The 24,631-nt window shown below is 36.7% G+C and overlaps 1 protein-coding gene across 1 annotated transcript in view; it reads right to left on the reverse strand.

Moving 5' to 3' along the window:
• Positions 1-24,206, reverse strand: part of LOC146003101 (uncharacterized) — a 30,451-nt gene extending 6,245 nt beyond the window's left edge. The window contains exon 1 of the mRNA XM_083141272.1: positions 23,578-24,206. Within this exon, the coding sequence (XP_082997398.1) occupies positions 23,578-24,037 (460 nt within the window). The 5' untranslated portion in view covers positions 24,038-24,206. The remainder of the gene's footprint in view (positions 1-23,577) is intronic.
• Between the last annotated feature and the right edge of the window lie 425 nt (positions 24,207-24,631).

Genomic DNA, 24,631 nt, shown 5'->3' on the forward strand with positions numbered 1-24,631 from the left:
AGCGTGACATCAGAGCCGTAGGTATCTATCTGAACACTATATGGGAAGAACGAAGGAAAGCTTTGCAAACCTTAAGGAAAAGTGAAGGGTATGACATGACATAGGTATAGGAGGACAGCATCCGGTTCAGGAGTGACTTCTGTGATTTCCATTGTGTATAGTTGTACTACGGCAACTTTGCTCTGCTGTAGAGTGAACACGAACTCTACCTTGTATATGTGTGTATGGATATAGAGTTATTCATGTAACATTATCTCTTTACATAATTGTAAACTAACACTTGGTATACGTATGCGTACAGCCTGAGGTCTCGCATTTCAGAAATAAATATTCTATGAAATACAAAATTGTCAATGGCAAAATCCGCTGCAACACACTCCTTCAGAAATTTCACTTTCGTGTGCCTATGCACACAACACGTAACACAAATCTATTTTACATAGAAAAACCTAGACTGGAAATTCAAACAAGATCTCTCTTCTACAGACTTTCCACCAAATATAATGACCTCCCATCAAGTGTTGATATAAATATTTAATACAGAGTAAAAATAAAGATGTTGTAAATAGTTGAATGTACAGGGTGAGGCAGTCAAACGAGAACATTTTTAAAAAATCACAAAAAATAGAGGGAGCAAATATTATTTATTTTTTGAACATGAATGTACTGTATATGAGTTGAAATTACTAGTACAGTATACCTGAAAAATGTTCATTTTTTTTTAATATGGTGTCAGTAAGATGGTGTTGCACACATTGCCGGAGTCTCAGAGTAAATCCGCCCATGACGCTATCTATGTAGCATCTCCAACGGAATATTGTGGATCTCTTTGCCGAATTCGAAAAGCGAGTCTAAGCACATCCATAGACACTCTGGCAGTATAGATAGAAAAGTGTTTCCTCATCTGGGTCATAGTCATCGAGGGCAGGCAGGAAAAAGGTTTCCAATATGTCAGCATAACGTCCAGCGTTTACCTTCACCGTGTTACGGCTCAAGGTCACGCCCCCACTCTCATAACTCCCAACCACGCCCGCTAGTCATTCCTGCAATTTTTCCGTTTGCTTGCCTCTCGCAACGTCGTGGGCGGATTTACTCTGAGACTACGAGGTCTCCCCGATGGCGCAGTGGCAGCGTCGCCGCTTTGTAATCAAGGGGTCTCGGGTTCGATACCCTGTGGAGGCACATAGTGGTTCGGATTCTGTAGTTCCAGTTCGATTAGCGTTACTGTGCATAAAGTGAACTTAAAACACCAATTCTATCAATCGATCTGAGACTCCGACAATGTGTGCAAAACCAAAGACACCATTTTACTTACACCATATTCAAAAAAATTAACATTTTGCAGGTACACTAGTAATTTCCACCCATGTACAGTAAGTAAATTCATGTTTAAATTCATTTTAAAATCTTCCCGTTTGACTGCCTCATCCTATATAATGTGCCATCTTGACTTATTTTTGTTAATATTTTGTGTTATTTGGTTATTTTTCATTTTTCTTTCCATTGCCAGCGTAAAATGGCCACTTGTGCTGTATCTAAAATTTTCTCAATAAATAAATATGTCAAAATACGGTAAATATCTAGCAGATTTCTTTGAAATTACTTGGATACTCGATTATTATTAATAATACATATTATTTGATACTACATATTTATCTACATATCCTTTTGATAATACATATTTAGGTATTTTTTCAATTATTGTTACATATTTATGTACATATTTTGTACTTTGATATTACATAAAAATCCGTGGTCTAGTTATGAGTTATAGCTAGATCTTGGATTTTAGGATTTTAACCTATTTTTTCCTTTGCACGTAAATATGAAATAACAAGTTATATCAGTGTTTCATTAAAAAACGAAACAACTGACGAAGTTTTATAGTGTCTAAAATAACCTATTTTGCTTGTTAGAACCTATTTTAGGTTTATATGCCTAAATGAAACCTTTTTTAAGGTTTTTATATATTTTTTTAGGTTTTACAGGATTTTTATATTTCACAGAGATATTTAATAGGTTTGGTGGTGAAATAATTCAATGACTGGCCTGTTTGAAACATGTTTTCTGTCGATTTCCCTCCCTCCAAGTACATGATCTTTATCAAAGCATTAAACAAAACAAAAAATGTCTGACGTCACTGTTATCTTCAGGTAACAGTGACGTCAGAAAGAGTACAGTTCCCCCATACTTTTTACCCTGCACTATAGACTCTCAATTCTAAGCCTTGCTTACTAAGATAAAGTAAACTGTCCTTAACCCCCTCCCCCTCCCCATTCTCAGTTTTGGCAACCAATCGTCTCTATTGCCTACACAGTCCCAAGTGCAAACTTCTGATCTCTGCGGCCTTGCTCACTCTCGTGTCAGTTTGGTCCATCTTGGCATTCACGCCTTGCGAAGAAATGTTTCAGCATTCAAATTTGCGCTACTGACTATGTTTCCGTTGAAAGATAATTATCAGCACATGAAATGATCATCACAGACAAAAGGTGGAGTTTGAGTGTGGATAACGCAAAGAGATTCATGGTGGTCACGAGTATAATTCCTGGATTTGAAGGTGAACTTTCCGAATCTTCAAGGATACAAGCAGATGTTTTCTTTATTCCATTACGTATTACCGACTCTCACCCTCCCTTCCATATACAAAGATATTGACAATACAAAGGGTTTGTATGATTCCAATGTTTTTACCTAATCAAGATATATTATTTTGTAATAATCTTCCGTTTGTAAGATAGATTGTTCTGCAAAAGACACTAACAAAGTAAACGGATTGAGAAAATTAATTTTTATTTTCCATGTATCTTTCTTTTTCTTCATAAAACAAAGCTATACTGAGAGAAACTTGCCTCAGGGCATTAATAACCATCTATAAATTTAATGGGATTTGGATTAATAAAAGCTGCAATTTTTAACGTCTACGGAGAAAAAATGGAATAGAGAAAACATCCGCTTGTACCTTATTTCATGTTTTGCCAAAATTCATGAAGAATTTCAGAGCCAATAATTCACGCATAATTTCCGGAGCCAATAATCACGTGTAACTCCCGGAATTCGACGAATTCTAAGTAAGTGGCCACCCTGATATTGTGCAGGAACTTATACATACGTAATTCATTTTTCATATGAACAAGTAACATTTTCTAACAGCACAACTGCAGTATTATAATAATTTGTAGATAATTTTGAAAATGATAAAGAAATGAAAATTTGTTTAGAAAATTAATATTTGGTTATTACGGTTCTTGTAAAATTTTGTTTTTAACGATTGTATCTAATCAGTATTTTTCAGAAATTTTGTACCAAATTAAGTCTTTTTGCAACCCATTTCAGGATTTTTGGAACCTAATTTAAGGTTTTTAGAACCTATTTTAGGATTTTAGAGCCTATTATAGGAACCTAAAACCACACTTTTAGAACCAAAAAATCCGAGGTCTAGTTACAGCTTACTGGAAGACGTTATCTTTTTAGAAGTTAAATTCACAATTGATTATTGATTCCAATTGACATGTACGTAACGGTTATCAATACTGACATCATGAAGAGTACATGGAACACGTGTGCAAACCGGACAGGTATTTGGCGCAAGCGTGCTTCTAATGTGCATGTTTTTTCCACTCTAATTCTTATCCGCGACACAGTTACACGCAACTCAGACGTGTGAAACAAGTAAGGCATAATTACGTAGCTGTTTCCATCACGTCACGGCGCATCGAGTTTAAAAACCAACAAGGCTTCCTCGTGCAACGTCTGAAGTTTGTTTCCTTCTGCACAACGACCCGTATCATTTCTTTCCGCCAAGGAAGCGCATTGCAGATTCACGCAAGAAGGCGAAGATTGAGACTTCAGCCTAGAATACCAGTTTACAAATATCCTGCCTCCAGAGAAAAAAACAAAAAAAAGAACAATACATAATATAAATCTTCACAATCGCGTTGTCTTGTATATTTTTATTTTGTTTATTTCCCTGTTGTGTTCGTTTTACGTCGCATGTATGTATACAGTTAGGGAAACTGTAATTGGTGTCCATGGTGATAATTATGAAGTTCAGCAAATGCCAATTACAAACACGTATACATTACACAATACTATAACAGCATGATTGTAGTCTTGCAGCATGCTACACGTAGTCAAACTTCACTTCGTTTTTACTTCCATTATTGTAAAATAAACTAAAAATAGAATTGAACTGCTATGGCACAATAAGAATTTGCTTTATAACAATGGCAATAAAACATAATACCATCATGCCTAAATATCTTTTCCACGCGAGCGATAACAAAGATTTGTTTAAATGTACAGTGTCTTCACATTTTTTTTAAAATGATTATTTGATACCGATTTATTTTAAATGTTGACCACAGTTGAAAGCCTTCTACAGCAGTATATTGTATATGAATGAGGATAACATTGTACAAGATAGTATACAACTACATACAATAAAAATATACTGTACCTAGAGGGAGATTTATAAAATTTGGTCCCCTTTATTTTGTGCCCTGCTGACAATATTATTATTATTATTATTATTATTATTATTATTATTATTATTATTCGAGCACTGACGTGATCTGACCCGGATTCCTTTGCTGCCTGTCATACAGACTTGCACTCCAGTTGAAATACAGTACTAAAAAAGGGTTGTGGTTTTAAGACGTTATTTAAACTCTAGAAACTTCTTCAATGAAATAAGCAAGTTAAAGGACTTCACATTATTTTATTTTGCTATTTTCACAAATTGAAGACATTTTAATACTCGATTGTCTTCGTCACTTCTACCCCTTCAGTGTCCATTTTTGTGCGCCCCCCTGGACTTGATGTTCCTAGGCTATAGCCTATTATAGCGTAATGGCAAATCCCCTCATAACATACTATAACAATAGACTTAACTCGTATTAAGCATCTAAATGTTTCCTCAATCTCCATTTTCCTCTACAAAGTTTCCGAAAACTTTGTGAATAATGTGAAGCGTACGATGTTGTTTAAGTCCTCTTTATGCACAGAAAGGTTAACTGTGACTGAACTAAGTTTAAAATTGGACCTGCACCATTATGTGCATCCATGGGGTATGGATCGTAATTTTGACTTCTATTAATATCATCATCATGGTTCTTCTTCTTCTTTTTTCTTCTTCTTCTTATTGTGATCATTGTCAGCATTATTATTATTATCATCGTGGCCGTTTTCATCGTCATCACTGTCATCATCATAACCACAAATTGTTTTCTTTGTTCCTTCATGAAAGTCAAGTCCTTCACGTGTGTAAGGGATGACAGTTTTGGAAGGTAATCAAATACCAATCCCTTTTATATAGTGCACCATTGAAACTGCAATCCTGCAGGAAACGAGGATCTGGCACCTCGACCACAGCCAGTATAATTCTCTGTCTTGTTCAGTTGTGTTTTTGTTTCACCCTTCATTCACCTCAGCTAATCACCATTTATCCTGAATAGTCAAAAGCGAGGCAAAATACACTAAAAGAACGAGGTGCTTTACACATCTCTAGAGAAAAGAATCTGGTGAACGAGAGTAAGCTATAGAAATGATCTTAAACACTTTTGAATTACACATTTCATCTTTCACAGTTACTACTAAATGGATCAGGGACAGCTAGACAACACCTTTAATCACTCCGCAGCAACTCGGATCAGAGACTCGTAAAATTACATTTGAAAGGCTCGGGTATAAAACATGGTAACTGACATTTTCGTCATTTCTGAGTTCATTAAGAAAAAAGGTTATTACAAGCCGTACTGTAGACAAATTGTTTTCTTGTTGTGTTTACCAATTTCAGAAGGCTTCACTGAGTCCAATACAAATTGTATGACATTACAATTCACTCGAAAATTGAAATTTACTTTGTAACTCAAAAATGATCAAATTGTCACTTACCATGTTTTATACCCGAGCCCTTCATTTAACAAGGGTGATAGGTCCCATCTTTCACGCGGGTTGGTCACGCTCTATCCTCAATGGATTTGCTGTGTTTCATATAATATCAGGATCAGTGTGCGAATTAATGGTGGGGATGAAGGAGATTTTCCCCTACAAAAAATTTCATCCTCGGTCAAAAATATTATTTTTATCCCAGTCAGGGATGTTTTTATCCCTCTCAAAGAAAACTGAACTGCAAGCACGTGGTATATCATATTTTAACTATGTAACAAACACAATTGAAATATCATTCGTGTCTATTATGTAGATAGATTTTCTTATTGAAGAGTATGCATCCTTGTGAATTAAAAGAGAATGTCATTTGCAACGAACAACTCGCCGAGCTAACAGCAGATGTTCTCCACTAAAGTTTTCACTGCATAGTGCTAACTATTTTACATGAATTAAAGTTCACAAGAAATTTGTAGGTAGGTTGGCAATAGAAATTTAGTCATGTTTTCGGTATTACTAGTCACACACCCGTACAGCACACATCTCTCATGATCGTCTATAGGACGTCCACAATGTCCAATTCAGATCCATGGATATTGCTGATGTCCCATTCTGGATATCCAGAACGGGATATCCATGGGACGTCTATGCGATATCCCGACCTTTATATCCAGAGAATATCCCATCCTGGATATCCAAAGGACGTCCCGTTCTAGATATTCATGGGATATGTGGTATTACGTCCACGTGTTATCACAAATTTGACATAAGTGTTTTTATATCCGTATAAAGATCCAAATCGTAAATCAAAAACATCTCTCATAGGAATTGGTTTGCCCGTAGGCCCATTGTCTTTTCAGGGAGTCACGCATGCGCGCCAAGTAGGTGAAAGTTGCCACAAGGCTTTTTTTTGTGTCTCGTCTCGAACAAAACGGCAGTTTGCATGAGGACGTTGCCTTGCGTGGTAGTCAAGAATAAGCCCTGCTTACTATGCTTATGCGTGTGAATACAAAGCACTTTTCGGATGTGTACATACGTGTGTGTGTGAATTGTGTGCGTAAGTGCGTGTGTGTATGTGTGAGTGAGTGAGTAAGAGAGAGGGAAAAGAGAGAGAGAGAGAGAGGAGTGCTTGTTATAAGCATATGTGTACTCGAGGTTTTTGATTTGTGTAAATCTAGCCCAGGAATGTTCTTTTCGTATCCAAAGTATGTACGAAAAATATCAGCATAATGTCCAGATTAGGTACATTTTAGTCCAGAATATTTACTTATCCACAATAAAATTAAACCATCACGTTATTTCATGTCCGAAACATGTCCAAAAGTCATCCATGTAATGTCCAAAACACATCCAAAAATGATCCAAAGGATGTCCAAAACATGATCAAAAATGGTCCACCGAATGTCCAAAACATGTTCAAAAATGATCCACAGAATGTCCAAAACATATCCAAAATGTCCAAAACACGTCCTAAAAGGATCCACAGAATTTTCAAAACACGTCCTCCCTGGATGTCCTACGGACGTCCCCTGGACGGACATGTGGATATTCAGGGGACGTCCTATGGATGTCTACTGGACATTCCGGGACATCCTATGGATATCCAGAATATCGGCATGAATATCTAGAGGACGTCCATTAGACGTCTCCTGGATATGTTTGCGCTGTATGGGTAGCTGTTTCTGTGTGTGAGTTTGGTTTTATTATAATGTACATTTTTGTACTAAGTGTCTCTAATTTACATTTAAATGCTGTCATAACATGTAATGGCCTAGATTCGAATCAAAGTTCTAAGGTACTGAAAACCGCCAAACAATAACTTACGGGGTAACATATAAATATGCATACCCCCAAATGAAACCTCCATGATGAAATCACAAATACGCCACTGACGTAGCATCAACCCCCCCCCCCCCCCAGCAAAAAGCTTAATTCGCACAGTCATCAGGATGGTTACAGTAGCTGAAGCCGGACGCTCTACTTTCTAAGTAGCTTCAGCTTCGTAACAAAGAGTAACTTGGGTGGGTGTTTGTTAATAGAAGGTTCCCAAATGACAGGAGAGTAATAAGGTAATATTTTGAACCTTCACATTTCAAATTGAAAATACATGAAAGATTCAAAATAAATATCTTAGGAGAGTGTTTGGAATAGAAATATAGCTGTGAAGCAATTCCATAAAGAGAAACGATCAACTACAAAGAACATATACAGCAATGATTCCTAAATATAAGTATGTATATTTAAAAGGATTGGACTTCATCTGTGTAACAAATCATTGCTGTAAGAAGTCAGGACGTAATTAAGAATTTGATTTCTAGGGCTGAGCCGATATCACTTTGAACCGATACCGATACCAATACTCTCGCCGATACCCACCGGTACCTATTCCGATACTTGTATAATTCCAATTTAAAATAACAAAGTTTATATTATATATATACATACATATAAAATATGTATATAGCCTATTATACGTATGTGTATAATTATTATTATTATTACATTTTATACGTATGCATTTCTGACGAGGGACGATGAATAAATTAATCCACCAAACGATGCTCTGTTGCAACGACGCATCTCAAACTTATATATTTTTTTTCTTAAGTGAAAATCGATCCGATGTTTCAAATATTAGAGAAATGATTAAGTGAAGCTAAGAGTAAGGTAATCGTGTGGTCGTCGTCCTCCTCTCCCCCAATGTTGAAAAATGAGATCATGCCTCTTCAACCTCCTCTAAAACTAAGGGATCACTCTTCCCAAACTAAAATTAAATCATCCGTGAACACAAGAATAATTGGAAATTTATCAGCCCCGGACACAACGTCTAAAACTATCAGTAAAGCTGTAACGTGAAACCAATCTCGAGTCTTTTTTGTCCTTTAACAAAGAGAATAAATATTAGTAAACGAAATGTAAGGGGGAATGAAAACTTACCAGTCTCTTGCTTCTATATCAGGCGATTAACTTCAGTACAGTGATATTCCGAAGTGACTTTGCTTTCGATATGCAAATGATTTATAAGAAAAATTAAATGCATAGTTCTATCGCTTGGGAGGAAATCGAAACCCATCACTACACTTTACAGAAACTAACTGCCGTCATCTGTCGTTCAAAAAATGTATTCCCCTGCCGCGTTCCTTGTACCGAAACGCGCCTGCTGAAACCCTGTCGGGACAAACAAAAGTCTAAAGTTGCAAAGGAAAAGGGGGATTAGCCCAAGTATTTGAATTTCCAGGAAAAAGCTATGTACCATGTCTGAGACACGTCCACCACTTTCATGGGCGATGGCCTTTTTGACTACAGGAGGTCACTATAGAGAGGGATGTCCGGAAACACCAAAGAAAGTGGAAGGATTACCAACAGGTGCATCTCTGGCTTTCGGGACCTCATTGGGGTTATTGTTACACTAGACCGCATCTGTACGAACAAAGCCTGGTAGACTTCGAAGAGAACTAAACAGAAGCAGCGAAGTCCTATGCGGATAATTTTACGTTACTCTTGATTTGCAAAATACTTGACCGCGGGTCTTATCTGCGTACAGATCTTTATGTCACGCACTTGCTGTTCCCGGAATGATGATTTTATTTTTCTTCAAAACCAAAGGTAAGTTGGAATAGGTGAACGAAACTTTGAAATGGAAATAGACAATTGGTTTTGCCCGCGCCTCTAGCGACTCAAAAACAGTGGTATCGGCTAGTATCGGTGCAAAAATATCAACCGATACATACCGATATGGATCAGCCCTATTGATTATAAATACATATTATTATTATTATTATATTATTATTATTATTATTATTATTCGACTCACTATATGAGCAAAAGAGAGATAATTAATTATAGTATACGCTATATTGAGTTCATGACCTCTGTCATCCCAAAGGTTATGTTCCAGGTTCGGGTCCTGGAATGACGAGAATGTATAATTGTAAGTGTTATTCCATCAATATAATTTAATCAGCATTCATCGTCATCGTCCCGGTTAGCCAAAAGGGGCAGAAAAGAGGGTAAATAGGAAAATGTATCTAACTTGACCTTAAATTATGATTATGCAGATTAGTTAGTCGATTACAGTCTGCGATGTAAGAGGTCCTAGGTTCGAAACCTCGATAAATCATATGTTTTATTATATTTCTATCTTTATTTAGTTAATCCGTGAACCATCCTTATCAACCTGTAAAGGCAGGAAAACGAAATAAAATATCTACAAACATACATTTCGAATCCTTTGCTCGTTGCTCTATGTGAAGCTTTTTGTGTTACAAGTTTTGCGATGTTTTGGTTTGCTTGAAATCTTTAGATGATTCGGGTTTTCACATATCACCTGTTCGCTTAACCCATTTCTGTACATTTTAGGACATTTTCAATATTATATTCAATGAGGGAACATTTTGAGTCCTTCAAGGAAATCTTTAGTATGATGTTGCTCTATTAAGGTGATTAAGCCAGATATTTTGAGGTAACTTCGAAACTTGAAAGAGAGAATTGTGAAGATTACATACATCCTCTTATACTCAAATACGTTGAAAGAAATAATTAAAAAAGCACTGGAGTTAAGTAAACACACACACTCATTCATAGTGGAGATGTGAGTGGCGTGGCGGGGCTAGGTAAATACTGCTCCTCAATATTATCAGGACAGAAGATTACTTGAAACATAACCAATTGAAATGCGTTACAACTTATTTCTGACGTTACCACTGCGTCATCGGGGAAGCTCTTGAATGAATTTTGAAGCCAAGAAGTCGTTTGGAAAGAGAGAGATTGAGAGAGAGATAGAGAGAGAGAGAGATTCCTTATCCAAATTGCCAATACCCTTCCTCTATTCAACTTTAGTGTTGCTACTACGTCCACATACGTATATATATATATCTAGATTTCATGCATGGACGCCCGTTAAATTATATATTTCACATATTTTCATATTATTGTATTGCAGTCACAGTATTTTATGTTAATTATTAGAAGGGCATTGTAGTAGCATAACAATTTCAAACTGAATGAATGCTATTTGAGAGGATAACATTATCATGGTAGAAAATATCCCTGGAAATAAATTAACCTGCTTGCCCTTTCCTGTAAAACAAATCCTGCGGATGACAATGGCTTTTTAAATAATATTTCAGTCTCTCTTCTATACTTATTGCTTTGACTCTACGATAATAATGAATTACTAGTTTATTAAATCATCATGATCAGACAATCAATTGAATAGGGCAAGTTGAAATAAACGAAGGCACCCACCCTTTAACTGGCATAGCAGAGCATGAAAAAGATCGCCAATTTTCTACTGCATTCTCTTCAGTGCTAAAGCAAATATTTTAATGGTTTTGCCGGAATCGCTTGCTTGTCTCTCACAATCTTCACCCCTCAAAACCCGCATTATGCTTAATCAACGGGTGGCGATAAGCAGCTTCATAAAACCCGCCGAAGTGCTTAATCAAACCACAGATGGCCTTGATATGAAAAGCCCGTGTTGGGAATTCGCATTCCAGGGCAAAACTTAGAAACTGGAGTATGGGAACCAATTACAAGACCTGGTCTGCGTGGAAGGCGATACACGTAGCGTAACGCGGTAACACACTCCAAAAAACACACATGCTCAGGGAGCAGTGAAGCTTTCGACGAAAGTGGGGCTTTAAATTTTTCTATTGCTGCTCATTACAAGCAGTGAAGAAAATGACAGGGGTGACAGCACAGTCGCTTCCGTCTTTTCCAGTAATTCTTCTTGATGTTTATATTTCCATGGAAAATCAGGTCAGGCGACCGAAAAGAGAATTGGCCTATTAGGAAACTAGTGACATCCGTTATGGGGCCATGAATTTACAATAAAAATTTTGAATTTGGATGGCTGATTTCTCTCTTAACCTTCATAAACAACAGCAATAAAATTTTAATGAACGTAGTAGCACAAAGTAAAAAAGAAATACAACGGTTTCTTAGAAAAATCATCAGTCGCTCACGTCTTGTAGGTACGCTTGGCAACTTTAAAGAATATAGAGATATCTTTACAGCCTTGGAATATTTTAGATTAATTAATACTCGTAATAAGAACCCGTGTTTCGACATGCCTGGAAGGGTCTTGGCCTATCTTTCGACTGCCAGTCTCCCTCCCACAATCCTACCTAGAGGTGTGGAGATCTTCAACAGGTAATGGGGTGACGTGGGGTCAGCACGACGAACCCCCAGCCGTTATAGGAGATTTCCGTGACCGGATTACGCTACTCACCCGTAGCTCCCTAATTGCCTCACGATAGTGGGTTGCCACCGGTCCCATACACGGGCGGAATAACCAGAGACTGAACCCAGGCGGACTCAAACTCATGCTGTCCCGCAGTCGGTGTCCAAAGCACAGCGCCACAAAGCACGAAGGAGGGCCTTTTAGATTAAAATGTTCTGAAAATCTACGTTCCTGAATATCAGTGCGAATACAAAATTGATTCAACTTGATCAGAAGAACGTAGCAACGGCCATTTGTAAGTAAACCGTCCTCAATCAATATACATATGCATAGAATCTTCTGAATTCGTAATACTATATAAAAAATATTCAAAACAAGATACAATAAGAAGATAATAATAAAAATAGGGCTTAGCCGATACCGATGCCGGTCTATCGATATCGGTCGATAACAGTGGTGTCAGTATTGGAAAGTATTGATTGGAATTTATTTACCAATACCCGCCGATACTTTTCCGGTATTTTGGTCCTTTACGTATTCCCCAAAAATGCTGCGCGATACTTTGAGGGAGCTTAATTATCCTGGGAATTATGTAAAATTCGAAGTTTCTTTTTATTTTTCACCTCTTGCTAGTGTAAAACTGAATTTTGTGATAACATAACATGTATTTTTTGAATATTCCAAAGCTAAAACTCTTGTTAAATTGATACTTACGATTAGAGTGGAATACTAACACACTAATATTAATCAATATTTTGGACAACTTTTAAATTATTATAATATTCATGTTTTGGTATCGGTGGGAAATTGTGAGAGTATCGGTATCACTTCAAAGTGGTATCGTCTCAGCCCTAATAAAAATATGTAATAATACTTAAGCCCGCTTTAGACATAAGAATGAACTTAGCATATTTCTTAACATTTCTGCCATGACCAAAATTATGCCTTGTAAAGTGAAAAATCTTTTTGTATTTCAGATGCCATGGCGCATTTCATGGCATTTCTCAAGGATAGAACCCGTCCTATTTCCATATCATAACTAACCAGAAGCGACCTCTAGGTCACGGGTGAGGGTTTAGTGGCGGCAGCGTTAGATGTAAACAATGCATCACTTCACATTTTTAAAAGAGGACCTCCCCCATGGCGCAGTGGTAGCGTCATTGCCTTGTAATCAAGGGGTCCCGGGTTCGATACCCGGTGGAGGCACAAGTGGTTCGGATCCCACTTTAAACTGTAGGTCCAGTCCCGATTAGCCTTACTGTGCATAAAGTGGACTTAAAACAACAACTCAAACCAAACCAACATTTTTAAAAGCTAATAACTATTCAACCGAGAGGAATAACGTTTCCTATCAAACGTTATTAGGTACAAAACATACTTTACAACTTTTACTGTTCACGTATGGAAGAATATTTTAGTTGTGTCAATTGTAAACACAGTGCATTCAGCATAGATGGTGTAACTCGATGTGCCTTTCATGTTGTATATATTATACATTGTAATCGCAAAAGCTAGCCGAAAATTTACATGAAATGCTTCCGTGTAAAGTATTTTCTGCTATAAGATTTTTGGAAGCATTTACATAGCATCTATGCTAGCAGAAATGTTAAAGAAAATACTTTCGTCTAAAGCCGGCTTAACTCTTGTCATTCCAGGAGATAGCAAAGTTTGTCCGGGAAACCGGGGAGAGAGAGCTCGAATCCGGGAGACTCTGGGATATTCCGGGGGTGTTCGCAAGCCTCATTCTATCTCGTCTGAAATCAAAATGTCCTGCCTCTGCCCTGTTGCCTGCTGGGAACCCACATACCACATAGTTAACCCACATTGGACACGATTACTCTACCAGATGCTATGGGTGTCTGTAACATAATTTCGGGGAATCTAACGAAAGGAATTTAAGCTAATGCTCTCCTCAATGACGTAAATAGGGGAGGGGGTCCAGGGGATCCGGACCCACCGAAAAACTTACCAAGTAGTAAAATTAAATAATGGAAATATACATATTTAGCCTTTGTTGAATAATCGATGATTATTTATTTCCGTCGAACTTATTGGAAGCCAAGGATTTTATTGGGATAATATGGCCGTGAACGACAATGTCAAAGATTATGCGGGGTGTAAGGTGTGACCTTCCACACAGTACACCCAAATGTCAACCTCACTTCCACGTTAGTACACCCTGGACTGAAGACTAACGAGACTCTGGTGACTGGCCCCATGGCCAGTATAATTTTGTTTGTATTGTCCTGTTCTTTTGTCCTTATGTGTGCTGAGTGCCCCTTTACAGCCTCAGCTTTTAACGAAAGTCAGAACATTTTAATATTTTATGATTTGAGTTCTGCAACGTTAGAGTTGTTATTTGTAACGATAAGGGGCTGGACCCCGTATAATGTGACGGGTGCAAAATAGCCTTAGTGCTGTCGCACCCACAATTTTAAATTCAAATTCAAATTTAAAATTCAAAGATTATGCAGATTATTAACTGTAATATGCATAAAATATTAATCAAGAACTTTTATTTTCCTCAGTTGGATCTAACAGTCATTTTGTTATTCAATAAATATTCAATTCTATATCTATTTAGCATTAATATCCTCGACAAGGCAGTTGTCTTTATATAAATATTGGCGATCTTAACTACACGTAAGCTAGATAATGAATATGCGCAGTTACATTTCTATACTTATACCGTCTTTTTACATATTCATGTAATAATAATAAATGTTTAATGAATTGAAATATTTTAATTAATATTATTTTCATTTATCTCAATTTTAATATAATTATCATAATTTACAAAATTATATTATTATTTCTGAGACACTTGGCTCGGTCCCTCCCCCCTGAAATATACTTCCACATACGTGCCTGGATCTCCTTTTATTATTCCCGGCTATGATTAGGGTACTTTGTGCTTATTTGTGTTGTGTTCAATAGATACTAATGACAGTTTGTGTGAGATTTTCTGTAAGATTTCATCCCACCTTACAATTCTTGAGCAACATAGACACAAATGGAAATATTCTAAGTGAATATAAAAGTATATCTGAAGGTGATAGATCTAAAGAGAAAATTTTGTTGCGCTTGTATTTCCGTATCGATTAACAGCTTAGAGGTCTAAACCTATAAATTGTGGACGTGAACGCTGTAAAATCTTCATTTGTGGGATTCAATTACAAGACCTAGTCTGCGTGAAAAGCGACACACATAGCGTAACGTGGTAACACACTCCAAAAAACAGACATACTGTTCTAGCATTACTCTGAACCTCTTAATTGTTCATGCAGATACAAAAAAAGGACAGGAAATACAAAGGATTGTCAACGATTCCAGCTAAAGTAACCACCACAGCATTCGCCTGGGGTTACTGCTGAGTAAACATGTCAAAAACCTGAGTCTGAAAGTTTAACCAGTAGCAGGACATTATGCAAGCTACTAAATCTGTCAATATTTCTAGATCCTCTAATACACTAGAATTATTTTCAACTAACACTCAACTAAACCTTAATATTATTAACGATCACCCGTCTACAATAACAATAAATAAGAAAACTAATTTTAGGGTAATTGCCAAAGATGAGCAAAGTACCCTTATGCAGCATCTCGGTAAGTACAAGGGAGAGTCAAATGAAATCCTTCATTTGTTTTTGTTTCTTATCTAGTAGATTTAAGTACGTAGGGTTGCACAAGTTTCCTTCGTTTTAGCACTGGCCTGTTGCTGATCTACATATATTTTCAACTTTGAGTTAGTGCCTGTATACCTTAAGAAGAATAGATCTTTGGCATCCACGTGCAGTCATGAGCCATTACGAAGGCCTTTCCACCCATCTGCCTGCGAACTGAGGCCATTGTCGAACTTTCTCCTGCATTAGTAAACTTGCTGGTGTGGTAAGCATGCAGAGAGATATTGAATTTTCATTTGCCGAGAATCTTCTGTAAGTTTTAGGCTGCCAGGGGGCAAGAAATCACTCATCTTCACTCGTGCAAGTGTGTATAGGAGGCACCATCTTTAAAATAACAAAAATGGCGTTTCGAAGCTCAATTGATTAGTGTTGCAGCGTTGAGGTCGTTTTGTAAATAATAGTTGATGTGAACATGTAAATTTGAGTACAGTCTGCCTATAAATTTTATTGGACTTTTAAGGTTTTAATTAGATATATCAGACCTCTAAAGATAAATTCTGGTGCACTCTTATACGTGCTAAATAGTACTCTAACGCAGTAAATAAACTTAATTGACCTGTCTGGAGGTCGGAGACAATACTCAATATAAAGTGATCTGTCGACATCTTGTAAACGAATAAATGTTAAAATCTACAAATATTCTGAAGTTAATGATCTTGCAAATAGAAGTTTAACTCAATATAATTTTAACCCGTCTCGAAATTAAAAATAATAATTTGATAACATCTTAAAAATTGTTTGCAAATAATTTTAGGAAGTAACTCCACTTCTAAGGGAGATTGGTGATCACTGATCCAGATGGTAGAAATGAAATAACCAACCAACTGCCTTCACACAGTCTAAATAGTTATAGTTATTGGTCAATCATATGTTATAACTTTTCCAGGTTTGTTTACAGCACTTTTCGGCTTCATTAATTGTATTGTTTGAGATATTCTTAGCTGTTGTTGTGTGCGAATAATACTCGTCACAACACACGTTACGCTTCTTAAAATCTAACAATCATCTTCACAACAAGCTAGCCCTCTCTCTCTAACACACAGGCTTCAGGTTTAGAAAATTCGTATCACATACAATCGTATACGTACAGTCACGGACATTTCTTCGGTATAACAACGCCATTCACTTTCAATAGGATCATTACAACCCAGACGTGTCTCTGGCTATACACATATTTTGTTTCCACTATCGAAGTCCTCCTCTTCTCCTTATACACAGAATAATATTTCCACCACATACCAACCATAAATATCGACGCCAGGGGTCCCGGATTCGAATCCTGGCCGGGGCTGTTTGTGAGTGTTTCTTCATCAATTTAATCATATCATCATTCATCCTCATCTTCGCGATTAAGTAAAAGTGGCAGAAAAGCGAGGAAAAATAATCCAATTCAATCAATCAATCAGAAATATCGAATAATTATATCTAACATGTCAAGGGAGCCAAGGCTTTATTGTTCTGCAGACATACTATTTACGTGCTCTAGCAGTTCAACATACAAAAGTAAAATACACCATCGATAAGCGCCTTTATAAAATCGAAAGTTAAGAGATGAGATATTCACTCCCCAGCAGATTAGTTCTGGCATTGTCTACATGGGTGCCACCAGTAATTTTTGTATCCAAGAGGACTAGGTCGTTGACATTAGAATTGAATAGTAGAAATAATAATAATTATTTTAAACAAAACACGATTATTAAAATAATACAGGGTAATTTAAAGTGAAGGGTGCAACTTTACACAGGTATAATGACGTTATTATTTATTTATTATTTATGATAGAAAATCAGACAATGCATCAACATGAAGAAAAACTGTGGAAGTTTAACTCACATGATTGACTGAATTGATTGAATTCGTGTTTTAAGCCCACTTTATGCACAGTATGGCTAATCGGGACTGGACCTACAGTATAAAAGTTGAATCAGAACCACTATGTGCCTCCATATCGAACCCAAGACCCCTTGATTACAAGCCGACCACGCTACCACTGCACCATCGGGGAGACCCTTTTACTCACATGACTAACATTACAAAGATTCAACATGGGAACCCCGTGTAATGCGGTAAACATTCAAACGATAATCAAGTACATGCTATGCACGAGACAGCAAGTCATTGTCCATGGTTTCGAAGACACTAACAATCCACAGTTGTAACTTTGGCAAATCTTTCGGAAGAGTCAAACATGTGCAGTACTACCAAAACGCATGTGGAAATGTCTTTGCACCATTGTGAGTGTCAGTTCTTGATAGCTTCAACACACAATACACCTTCTACTGGTCACTAGCCATTTTGCAACACTGGCGATCCTGGTGGAACAGAGGCAAAGCAGGATAAACTCACTTAGTAAGAAGAAAACTTTCAGAGTTTTTCTATATATTGAGGCCTTGTTTGATTTTCTATCATAAATAGTTACGTCAAAATAACTTTGAAAAGTTGCACCACTCATTTTGAATTAACCTGTATTTTAAACTAATACCAATGATTTCATGTATTGCTTATTATTGATTTATTGATTGAATTAGATACTTTACGCCTCCCCGATGGCGCAGTGGTAGCGTCGTCGCCTTGTAATAAAGAGGTCCCGGGTTCGATACCAGGTGGAAGCACATAGTGGTTCGGACCCCACTTTAAACTGTAGGTCCAGTCCCGATTAGCCTTACTGTGCATAAAGTGGATTTAAAAACCAAATCAATCAATCAATTAGATATTTTACGTCGTATTCTGCCACTTTTGGCTAATCGCGACAATGAGAATAAGTGATGATGTGATGGAATTGACGAAGGGACACTCACAAAGAACACACATGTCCACGCTGGGATTCAAACCCGGCGTCGTAGCGCTCTGTGCTAACCATTCCGCCACGAGGATAGGCTACGCATTATTATTATATTCTTGGTGTGACTCTTCCACTCAATACTCAGCATGAGTGAATATTCAGATCAAATATTTTTCTTCGTATTGAGCAAATTCGTCCCGTTTATATACTGCATTGCACATTCAGGCTATCTTTAAAACCGGGGAAGTATCCTAACTTTAAAAGATTAGCTAGGTGTAGTGAAAAACATTGTTCTTAGAAATACGAAAGATAAAAGGGCCTCCCCGATGGCGCAGTGGGAGCGTCGTCGCCTTGTAATCAAGGGGTCCCGGGTTCGATACTCGGTGGAGGCACATAGTGGTTCGGATCCCACTTTAAACTGTAGGTCCAGTCTCGATTAGCCTTCCTGTGCATAAAGTGGACTTAAAATACCAAGTCAATCAATCAACGAAAGATAAAAATATAACGTTCAGGTAGTACAGTTAAATACAGATATTTCTTTTTTGTTCTCTATAAGAAATTATTACCAAATTAATGACTGCATTCTGAAACTAAACTGAAAATGTATGAGATGAAAAGTGAACTCAATCTACGTAGAATGCAAACTACAATTCAGACATCCAAGTCCAAGATCAAGATAGCAATCTAGACAGTCACAAAATCGTCCAAGTGAATCATATCTTCGTTAAACTCAGAAATAATCCATTTTGTAACAGCAGGAAATGATATTTTGTTTAGCAATGAAAGCTCTTACGTATTTCTGCATTGTCTTAAAATGGTATTCATAAACCGGAACTGTTTTAATTCGTTCTACGTAAGTTAACATAGAGTGTAGGTATTTTGGATCCTACAGTGCAATCGTGTAGAGACTTTTTTTAAAAAAAAATCGAATCTATAACAATTCTAGATTCAGTTTGGAAGTCCGCGAGAGAAGTTTGTGGAAATCCTTTCAGATTATCTAGTTTCAAGGAACTTGTGTATATTCTACATCACAACAAAAAATGTACAATGTTCTCTTTTTCATTTTTTTTATTTATCGTCGGTTTTCTGCCCTTTTAGCGAATCATAACGATTAGAATGAGTTATGATATGATTAAATTGATGAAGGGACACACACACACACACAAAAATGTTCAGGCAAGTATTTGAACCCGTAACACCTGTCATCGTAAAATTGAAGGAAATGTACACAGAAAATGGAACTAAATAACTTCAAGTTTTAGCCTATATATATTTTTAAAACCATTACGACCAACTGTAGAAGTCTATTAAAATTCTCTCTTCATAGCAACAACAAGAACAACAAATGTCCTATTTGAGAATTCCGCGAAGCCATTCACAAACGCGAAGTCCTGAACAACCTATATTCGCGAGGCCCTTAGGTAGGGTTGCTGTATTTTGGAAAAAGCAATACTGTTGCTTTTCTTGATCAAAATGGGAAAATCAAGCCAGAAGTTTCAAATAGTGTCCGCAAATCAAATAATGCATATTATTAATTGAACAAGACAATATTTGGAAATCGAGGGCCAAACCACAAATATATAAATCAGTGATAGAACCAATACTATTCTATGGAAGTGAAAACTGCCCAACAAAAGCAAATGGGCTTTATAAGATAATAACTGTTCTATAGAAATGAAGTGCTACCAAAATATAGTAGGACAAACATGAAGAGACAGAGTAAGAAATGAAAGGATAAGGAAAGAGCTGCAACAAACATCTATTGTAAACCAACTCGTTAAGAGACAAATGAAATGGTTTGACCATGTAACCAGAATGAAGGAGGAAAGGAGTTTTTGAAGGCGAGACCAGAGGGAAGAAGGCCCAGGGGTAGACCAATTAAGTCATACGAGGACATGGTGAACGAAATAGGAAGAAAAAGAAGATGGCCAAGAACAGAGGAGAATGGAAACAGTGGGTCGAGGCATCGCGACGCTGTAATGGCATGAGGGAGGAAGTAGAAAGAACAGGAAAAAGTAGTAGTTTCTATATTAAAGAATCGCGAAAAATCTACATTATTGTTCTCATTATTACTTCATCCTATTTTAAAATCGGTAAAACAAATTGCACAATTTCAAGAATAACCATAATGTGCCAAATACAGATATCATGTGTTTACGAGAGCGAATAAAACATTTTCAACAATATTATAAAAATAAATATTTGTACCCTCTTACGACTTTTGCAGTAATCGTCTGTTCCAACCAATCTTATACCTAAGTAGCGAAGTCCAATTTTGCTTTCACGCTTTCTTCGATGAATGCAGGACTTAAAAATATTTTCCATTTGTCAATTAATATCTTAATTTGTCTCATATCTCTGCTTCACCTATTCTTGGGGACGGGGTCTGGCGTGAATAAAATGCGGTCATATACGCAGTACACAATGCATATGTCAGTCCTGCGAGAGAGTATATTTGTAAATATCTACAGTTCATAAAGTAATATTACCACCGATTATTATCAGAAAGATATAAGCTTGCTGGTTTTCCTCAGTTCTAATAAAATTATAATAGTAATCGTAGTAATCTCTCGTTAAAAATAAAAATTTACCGTTTAAGAACATATATTCATAATGATGAACGTTTTCTCTGTTAGATACAAATTTATAAATGTTGGGCTTGGGTAACAAAATATCGGTGGAAGGAGATTACATGGTTGCCGTCCACAACACTGATAACATTAATTTTTAAATTTATATTTTCCCTCAGAAAATGATCAGTAAAATTAATGAAACCTTAAATTTGCATTTATGATGCAGAATTCCTTGTGCTACATACAAATTATACTCTCTATGTCTATGGCTTTACGTACGCCATCACGTTAACTAAAACTATGTACCGGAATTTACACCTAAATATCTTCGCGAAATGACAAAACATGATTCAAACGGCTTGTTTCATGATCCGCAAGATGGTAGAGTGCAGTAAGAAATTATTCCATCCAGAAATTTCGAAAAAAAATTAGATTTAATCAATTATAGTGTTTCACACATTTCGGACATAAAAATCTCGCTTTTTAAAGTATCAACCAGTATACAATATCCTTATTTGAAAGAAATGTACTATTTTAGATAAAATAAGTGTGTGTCAACAACTAATCATAACTTTTCATAAAGTTCCCGTACTATGTCGTCAATGAAATACATGTCTGTCTGTGCTAGCCACAATTACTACAGCAGAGCTAGATCTAGATGATTTCGAAATGATATAAGCATCAGCTGTCGCTATATCAGGCGATGTTTTGCTGCATACAATCATATTGAAAAGGATATTGTTTGACTGTCTTGTTTGTTTTGTATCTTTTAGAGTGCAAATTAGGAATAAATTGTTTCATGATTCCATGATCATTACTTCGTTAGTTTAATGAAAGTAACCAATTAAATGCACTACGGCATCATTGCTTTAATATTTATAAAAGTCTTTTCATTTCTTTTGTTAATCTCTGATATTTTTCTACGATTTATTTTAAGGCGCATCTTTACTCTACGCTGATATTAGCTGGGTGTGATATTTGTACATTGAAACATATAAAGTAACATTCTAAAGTAAATTTACATCTTCATTTACCCGCACATTCATCCACTTTTAATGAAAAATATGCTGGTAAGAAATGACAAACTAACTTCAGAAACATATATCACTTCCACTAAATTTGTACCCAGCAATGTTTCTTCAACAATATTGACAATTAAAAATTAAATTTACATATACAGAGGTTAGCCTCTCCATATCTCATTAATCATAATAATAACAATGACATTAAAGATGCCATATATTCTTGTTTAAAGATACAAAATGTGTGTGTGTTTCATGCAATTTCTTATTCTTTTCATTATATATCCCGTCACTTTGAATAGTGTAAACAAACATATAAAACTGACCTTCCGATGACTCCACACCAGAAATAGACTATTACAATCCATAAAAATAATACAATTTGTGACGTAAGAAAATTTTAATGTAAGTAGTATTTTGAGTGTTTGAGGCGGAAGACATCAAGAGTTCAATGAGAATCAACTGTTTAAGCGTAGAGCACATTTTATTGTTATGTCAGTTCTATTTTTTATATATCTATTATAGTTTCGGAATTACAAATCTCAACGATGCCCGGTTACACCTTAATATAAATAGTCTTCTTAAAAATTTGCAATCAAATTTGAAAGGAAATAGTTGATTTGAAAATGAATTATTAACTATATAAGTTGGTATGTACTTTAACAAATGTGTATGAATTCTAAATTCTAAATAAATATTTCTTCCATTCAAATGCATTATTTATTAGATTATTAAATATCCTGTGAGATATTAGTTATTGTTTTCTATGGAGTTCATTTTTGTTCAACCTTTCAAGAATTTATTTTGAATATTTGTCATGGAAAATATTGTATGAGGTAACCTTTCAAAGGAATCAGGATAGTTAATGACAATTGTTTAACTAATAATAAAAGAGGAATTAAGGTAAAGGTAAAGTGTTCCCCTGTGCTTAGCACCACGCCTTAAAGGCGTAGGGGGGGTGTGTGGGTAACGCCTCACACTTTCTTGATCCGGTCGTGAGTGGGGGTGATGTGATCAGCATAACGCACCTGACAGCCTTTACGCCCCAGGGTTTCCACCAGGTACCCATGTTATTCGAAGCTTAAAAAAGGAATTAAAGGTATTCATGATTCGCTTCATATAAGTATTTTTAATAGAATAACTTAGCCGTTCGGCATAAAATGTGGTTTCCTCATTGTAATTAATTCTTGCATTTCACATACATGTGCTTCTAAGAATGTAGTCTGGTTTTGTAGTCATAATCAGCTAAGAATATTACAAAATAAAGTGCATTATTAGCAACTGTAGGCATTTCTATACACTGAATTTAAAATATAAAGGGTTGAATCAATACTTTTACTATTGCTATGCATTTTGTATTGCTTGGAAGAAGTTCAATTGGTGATATACTGTGAAATACATTGTCATAAATTTTATTCTTTCAAAGGCTCAGGGAACGAATATTTACCTGTTCCGTGGCTTTGTACTGGTTCCTCGCTGATCTGTCCCGGAAGCTTGAACTCCAGAGAATGAGTGCGGATGAACTCCGTCATTTTGTCGAGAAGCATGTTGTCCAACTCCACTTCCCTGGCGTACAGGGTTCGAGGCAGAGACGCTTCGACGTCGAACTCCGTGAGCGGTTTGTGGTCCGGCTGTTCTTCAACGAGGCTGTCCTGTTTCCTCACAAAGAACACGTTTTCCGACACCTGAATGTCGTTCCTCCTGATCGCCCTGTCGAGGAACACGATGGCCTTGAGCTTCAAGCACTCCACCGTGCTCTTCTGGGTACAGTCCTCGTATATCCTGTACAGGAGACGATATTCTGGGGAAGGATCGGCCGTTGAGTTGCTACCCTCGGGAGCTGCGATTTTACCATGTCCGAGGGACCAAGACGCGGTCGAAACCAACAAAACCAACTGCCACATCATCTTCGAATGTACCACACAACCACTGTTCGGATCACACCGAAGGCAACCGTTACCACACAACACACGATCGCACACTGAAAAAATCCCCCCTGAGGAATACGCTACACCAGGGGATTTTTAACACGGGTACGTCCTTTTCCTAGAACCTGAAGACACAGTATGTGAGGTTTCATGAAACAATACACACCATTTATATGATCCTAATTGTGTTTCACCGTGACATCTGACTTTGTGGAGCATGAAGCCAAATTAAAGCTCTTTGCTGCTAAGGCATGGCTCTCTTGCATGTTGTGCCGACATGGAGACTGGCTATCAGAGGCAGGAGAAAGGGGTTGCAATTACTTCTCGTGTGCAAATCCACGGCGTTCGTCCAATGTTGCCAGCGCCTCGGTTTTCCACTATCGTGCTTTTAGGAAAGCGTGAATGCATGTATCATGTCTGATTTATTTGAGAATTTTTCATATATAGTAGCTCTTAATTGGTTTCTTATTGCTTGCAGAAAACAGTCAAGAGTGATCATCAGAGTTGAAAACTGAAAAACATACATGACAAATTATTTTGTTTACTTGCAGATATTTCATGGCCTCTATAATT

The sequence above is a fragment of the Lepisma saccharinum genome, chromosome 19 (assembly GCF_977018435.1).
Source record: "Lepisma saccharinum chromosome 19, izLepSacc3.1, whole genome shotgun sequence".
Lineage (NCBI taxonomy): Eukaryota > Metazoa > Arthropoda > Insecta > Zygentoma > Lepismatidae > Lepisma > Lepisma saccharinum.